This window comes from Gavialis gangeticus, unplaced genomic scaffold (genome assembly GCF_001723915.1).
Source record: "Gavialis gangeticus isolate Ggan-Ray unplaced genomic scaffold, GavGan_comp1, whole genome shotgun sequence".
NCBI lineage: Eukaryota > Metazoa > Chordata > Crocodylia > Gavialidae > Gavialis > Gavialis gangeticus.
In genome coordinates, this window is record NW_017729022.1 from 153490015 (window position 1) to 153496245 (window position 6231).

At 46.6% G+C, this 6231-nt stretch overlaps 1 protein-coding gene across 3 annotated transcripts in view; it reads left to right on the forward strand.

Annotated features, from left to right (window-relative positions):
- The first annotated feature begins 2125 nt into the window (after positions 1-2125).
- LRPPRC (leucine rich pentatricopeptide repeat containing) overlaps positions 2126-6231 on the forward strand; it is a 201053-nt gene continuing 196947 nt past the window's right edge. For 2 of the 3 annotated variants that reach the window (XM_019516358.1, XM_019516357.1), the window contains exon 1: positions 2127-2364. In XM_019516358.1, the coding sequence (XP_019371903.1) occupies positions 2285-2364 (80 nt within the window). In that variant the 5' untranslated portion in view covers positions 2127-2284. Of the gene's footprint in view, positions 2365-6231 lie in introns of all 3 variants that reach the window. The other variant, XM_019516356.1, reaches the window with a different exon arrangement.

The following is a 6231-nucleotide window of genomic DNA, read 5'->3' on the forward strand; positions in this document are numbered from 1 at the left end:
CCTGCAGGCAGCAGTGGGACCCTCAGCAGCGCAGCGTGCAGCTGGCAGGAGAGGCTCCCCACTGGGCTCCAGGATAGCCTATGAGAGGCTGCAGCCAGCAGGAGAGGCTCCCCCGCTCCAGCCAGGATCTGAGCAGGGACCTGAGGGGTTCCCAGCCCTGCTTCCAGCTCCTCCAATCAGAGGCCAGGCAGCTCGATATGAGGCAAGGGCTCTGGGAAGGTCAAGACCCCTAGCAGCCTAGAGCAGTGCCACCACTGGTGGCTGGCTGTATGGTAGCATTTCTACCTACCACATGGGAGATCCAAGTCCCAGCTGTGGTGGCTTGGGGTAAGTGAGCTAACAGGGAGAAATTCCTCTTGCAGTGGAAAGGGGCTGTTCTGTTGTCCCCCTCCAGGTACCTAGGCCCTATATTCCTTGTCATTTGACATTTTGTATTTTGTGCCTTTTATGTTTCACCAACCAGTATTGTTTGTTCTGCTGTTTGTGTTTTACATTTTGGTTAACCCTGTCTTTTATCAACTGGATGAATATGTCTATGATTGTAAGTGTCTAGCCTTTGTTGAATCCTGCCCCTCGGGGCATTGTAGCGTCCCCTATACCCCCTGGTTTATGCTAGTTATGTTCCCAGTACTGTTCTCTCATCAAAAGGTGTATGGTTAAGTCCCCATTGGCGGTCTAGCTCTGCTCTATAGGGGGAGGAGAGTCCCTACACCTCCCACAGTGCCTGTGCACCTGCTTTGATCCCTTCAATTGGAGAGGGGGTACCTTTTGGAGTACTACCCGGGTTACATTAGGAACTTTTTCACCGGGAGAGTAATAAAGCACTGGAACAGGTTAGCCAGAGAGGCAGTAGACTCTCCGTCCTTGGAGGCTTTTAAGACCTGGCTAGCAAAGCCTTGGCTGGGATGATTTAGTTGGGGATGGTCTGGTTTTGAGCAGTGGGTTGAACTAGATGACCTCCTGAGGTCCCTTCCAAACCTGATTTCTATGAGTCTATGATATATTTCCTAAGTAGTTAAAGTATGGAGCAGAGTTTCCGCTTCCTTCTTACTGTTTTAGCAGCTTTTGATACCAATTGACTTCAAAACTTTTCAGTGTTTTGGTGGGTGAGCTTACACTGGAATTTTAACTGCCAGGTTTCCAGCAGTTAAAGTTTTGAGGGGTCTACAGTTTAGCACACAAACAGTTGCTTTTTTTTAAAGAAAAACACTTCCCAAAAGATATGTGTTATATTTGCTTAACCCTAACTCCCAATTTCTAAATTTCCAGGTCACAATTTTGGCCTTGACAATAATCTCTCTAGAATTTGTAGGGACCCCAGCAAGGCTTGCAAAAGCTATGTGAATGTACTCCAGCATGTCCCTTGGTGTAGGTCTTATGGTTACGATGTATCCTTCTTCAGCTTTGCTCACAGGAGGCCCAGCTGAGACACAGTGTATGGCTGATTTTCTTTTTAGGTGTTAAATCCAAGGAGAAAGCAATTAGGGCTTGTGGTAGAGATGATATCTTTTATTAGACCAACTAGATGTTTGCAAAAAATTAAAGATTTTTTTTTTTTTTGCAAACATCTAGTTGGTGTCATAAAAGATATCACCTCTACCAGCAGTCCCGATTGCTTTTTCCTCTAAACCAATACGGCCAGAACCTGGCTAGAAACCCAGCTAGAAGGATCTCAACTTCCAGCGGGTTCCCCTAAGAAGATAATTAGGCGGGACTGATGGAATTAGGCCCCGCCTTTAGGGGGCGGGGCCTGGCTGCCCCCACGTGACCTCCCCCTAGACCCGTTGCTCCAAGCGGTCGGGTATGCGCGGCCAACTATCAGCCGCTCTGAAGTTGGGTCGTGCTGTGCAGGGGGATCTGCCAGCTCATAAGGCGCACGGATGACACCCTAGTCGCATAGCGCCTGAGTCCGTCCTTCCTTCCTTCCTCAGGCTCACTGCCCAGCTTGAGTAGCCAGTCCCTCCTTCTAAAAAAACTTCGGGTTGGGTTCTGGTTGGCCCTGGCTACCGGCACCTCCCGCGTCCGGGTTCAGACCTGCAGAGCTGACCTTAGGGAACTGTACCACCGCGCTGATGAAGGGCAGGAGAGGCGTAGAACCAACCTGACCCCTCTCTCTTATCATCATTATTATTATAATTTAAAGTGGCCCGCGAGGAACCAGCAGGGCGGTTCGTTGTCCTCCCCCTCGGCGACGTGGTTCTTCCCGCCCCCGAGCGCAGTGGTGCGGCCGAGCCCGGTCACGTGCCCTTCCTTTCCGCTGCGTGTGCTCGTGGGGGTGACCATCATGGCAGCCTTGCTGCGTTCGGCCCGCTGGTTCCGCGTCGCCTGCCCCCTTGTCCGGCCCGTGCCGCGTCTCCCCGCGAGGTGAGTGCCGGGGTGGGGGTGGGGGCGGGGGCGGCGGCGGCCGGAGCCTGTCCTCTTCTTCCCCACAGCTCCCGGGGCCGGAGCAGCCTCAGGTCGCACGCACGTGGCGGCCCGACTCTTGCTGCCCCCAGCTCCTCCCCCGTTGGGTCAGGTGCGTTGAGTGCCGCGGGAGCTGCTCCCTCGCAAGGGGGAGCTTCCTTTTCTGCTGCCTGTTGGAAGCAGGTGGGTACGGGCCTCCAGAGGGCATCTTATTCAGCTGCGTGGCTGAGGCTGCCTTACCTATCTGCCAACTCTCCTATACAACCGTAATGTAACGTCTAACAGTTCTCAGACTCTGGCAGATTACGCACCAGCGGTTTGAGATGATACAACCTTTAAGTAGCGCCAGGTCAAGTAATGATGGTACATTTGTTCGTTCCTACCACTCACAGGTTGTGTGTGCACCACTGGTGGTACATGTACTACAGGCTGGGAGTGGCTGTTCTGGGGGATGAATCAGTAAGGTGAAATAAAAAGATTTTAGAGGCATGGGTACATGTAGGGCCATTTCAGGATAGCTGCAGCTGCTCCTGATGAGGTTTGTATCGGTAGCAGGTCCAGCCAGGGCCACAGAGGTGGGGGTGAAAAGTTGTGTATTATCTTTCTTGGAGTCCATGATGCTGAGAGCTGCTTCTTTTGAAATCCTGTTTTTCCCTCTTCCCCTGGTTCAAGGACATAGTGTTTAGTGCCTTTCCTCCAGCAGGGCCAAGTGGACCTGTGCAGAATCCAGTGAGAACTGAGTCGAGTTGGTTGATGCTGTGGTGGGTGCTCCTAGTGTTGAGGTAGCTCCTCTCTCTCTCTTAGCTGTCTACAGGGGACTTAGCTCCTGTAAGTCACCACTGGCTTGTAGCTGCCGGCGGGAGAATCCTAGAGCAGTAGGGTTGGAAGGGACCTCTAGACCAGCGGCTCTCTACCTTTCTTATACCAGGACCCATTTGTAAGCATCAATGGCCAGTCCTAGACCAGGGGGTGGGTGTGTGGGGCAGGATGTGTGGGGGGAATTTTGGGGGGCCTGAAGCAGCCCCTGGCAGGCTAGAACTATGCCAACGTGTGAGGGGAAAAGCTACAGTTTCCCACATTGTTCTCCTTTAGAGGAGAATCCATTTTTACAGTTTGTTCATGACCCTTTCCTATATTCTTGTGACCCACAGGTTGAAAAATGCAGCTCTAGAAGTCATCTCTTTCAGCTGCCTGCCTGAGGGCAAGATCATCCCTACGCAAACCATAATTTAACTTTTAGGAGGTGAATTAATCATGTGAAAAAGCAAGATTTAGGGCTTGGCTACACCTGAACCCATTTTGAACTAGCTTTAGCTGCTCTTGACTAGGTTCATCTACAGATGAACTTGTAAAAGAACCTTGGGGATTGGAGGGGGAAAACCTTGTGGTTTAGTTAATCCACTTTGAAAGTCTACTTAGCTAACTGGAAACTAAGCTACTTCTATTCTGGAAGAAATCTCAACTCATGGAGTTACTCATGAGTGGGTATTGTGCTTTAAATCGCACTATACTTTAATGTAGATATCTTCCCAGCATTGTATATACAGTTTAATTCCAAAACTTAGAAGATCAGCTGCTTTGTAACCCTAGATCACTGAACTCCTGTTGCTTGCATGGCCTAAGTTAAGGCTTTTTGCCTTGCAAGGATGTTGACTGGTTTGTGAAATGTCAGGTTAGTGATAAAATTCACACGAATTGATTTGTTCAGTTTTAATTGTCTGCAGGAGAAGAGACCGTTCTCTTTATCCTTCATAACATTCCATAATATAAAAATGGAAGTATGGGGGTGATTCATATGTTAATCTTGTGGAACCATCTCAGAATTCCCAGGTAAGCTCTCAGCTCGCACTAGTGTGAGACCTACATCTGACAAACTGACACTTAATGGAAGGTATACATGAAAACCTCTTTGCAGGCCCAGCTGAAATGCCAAGCTAATCCATCTTAAATCTGGTGTACGCGATCTCTAGTTTTTCTTGCAGAATTTCAGGTCTTCTGACAAAACTGAGTGAGCTTCAGAGCTCCTCTGCAGTGACAGAACTCCTTTCTGCCCACAGATCTACCACCTTTCCAATCAGAAGAAAGCTGGTGTTTGCTTCAGCAGTCCCTTTGCCAGCTGTGTCTTTCCAGAGTGTACTGTGCTATTGAGTGGAGCTACTAAAACTGCACTGATGAGCACTTGGTGGGCTTAGTGGTGGGTGGTTACTGTCTGCTGCTGGAAGTTCCTGGTAGCAAATTCCATTAGTGTAGAGACACCCGTGTATTATTATAGCTTCAATGGCAGTAGAGCCAACTGGTAGCAACCAGTCGGCTCTACTGCCATTGAAGCTATAATAATATTGCATTGAAATGAGACTGGGGGGCACCAAACCATCGCTGATGTTATTAAAGCAAAACTGGAAGTAGGCAATTTTTTTAATGCTTCTCTGACCCTTACCACTTGATCTTGCATCCTCTGCAGGCTGGGCTGCATAGAGAGTCTATTTGCTCTAGTGCACAAATATCAGAATTTCACTTTGTCCTTTGGACTGGATCAAGTGCAACTTCTGAAGCTTTATGGGAATTTTGATTGAGGTTTAACAAATATAGAAATTTTACAAAAATTACATATTAGCTAGATTTAACCTAGTCATACTGTCACTCAGGTGAGTGGCTAACATTTCCTTGAGAGGTTGGCAAAAATCCCGAGAGAAATTTTACCTAGTTGTGCACATATAAAAGATTACAAAACAAATAAACACACACCAGCAAAACTCCTCTAGACTTATGGTTAATATGTGACCCTGAACATAAGAACCATGGTCCTAGTCATATTCTTGCCAAACAAGAGAGTTCAATGCAGTGTACAGGTCTTACAGAGTACAGTGGTACTCTGATCAGTTGCGGCCACTAGACACTGCAATAATAATTAATTCTATAAATTCAGTGCCACATTCACTCAACTTGTTAGAGACAATAGAAGCTCTGTGCATGGTGAAATTAAATCAGTCCCTGAATCTGTCCCCCTTTTCATCTACACCCTCTTCTGACGTGGAATCTTTTGTGTCTTCCAGTTGAAATGTCCCAGTATTTTACTTTTCAATATAAAGCTACTTATGCTGCTTGCTTGCTTTTACCTCAGATTTAATACTAGAAGCGGCTGTCAGTTGCATTACATTTTTGTGAAATGCCATGGAGTATCTGTCTCAAATGAGAGCTCTGTTGAAGTTGGAAACAATAAATGAACAGAGCATTTGGGTTTTTCTTTTTGTGTTTATTATCTAATTGTCTAAATCCAGTCATTTGAAATGTAGAATATCCATTTAGCTTTTCATTTAGTGAAATTTTTGTTTCTATCAGTGTTTATACCTGGAGACAAACATCTGGATTTCAGCTGAAGTCTTCATTGCCCTGTTGTCACTTTACACAAGCTGGGTTCAGGGTTTTGCCAAAACTAGGGAACTTACTTACTTCATAAATATTAAACATGCATGGCATATATGCTTAGGCAACTACTGTGTGTCATTTCTGCTGTCCAAGGTTTAACTTATGGAAGTGGGTATCTTTTGATAAGAAAACTGTTTGCCCATAATGCGATATGTGTTTACACATTTTTCAAACCCACCCGTGCGTCTCAAAACACCATTTCATGATCAGAACCTGAAAATTAATTTTGGAATCTATTCCATGCTATATTAAAAGATATTGAAGAAACCTTTTCATTTGTGATAGCTAGAAATTGGGCTTAGATCTAGTAAATCCACATCAGGGAATAAATAAGCCCTACCAAGGAAATGGCAAATATTTTGAAGACCAGAAATTTTGGAGGTTTGCCCTTCTCTTAAACAA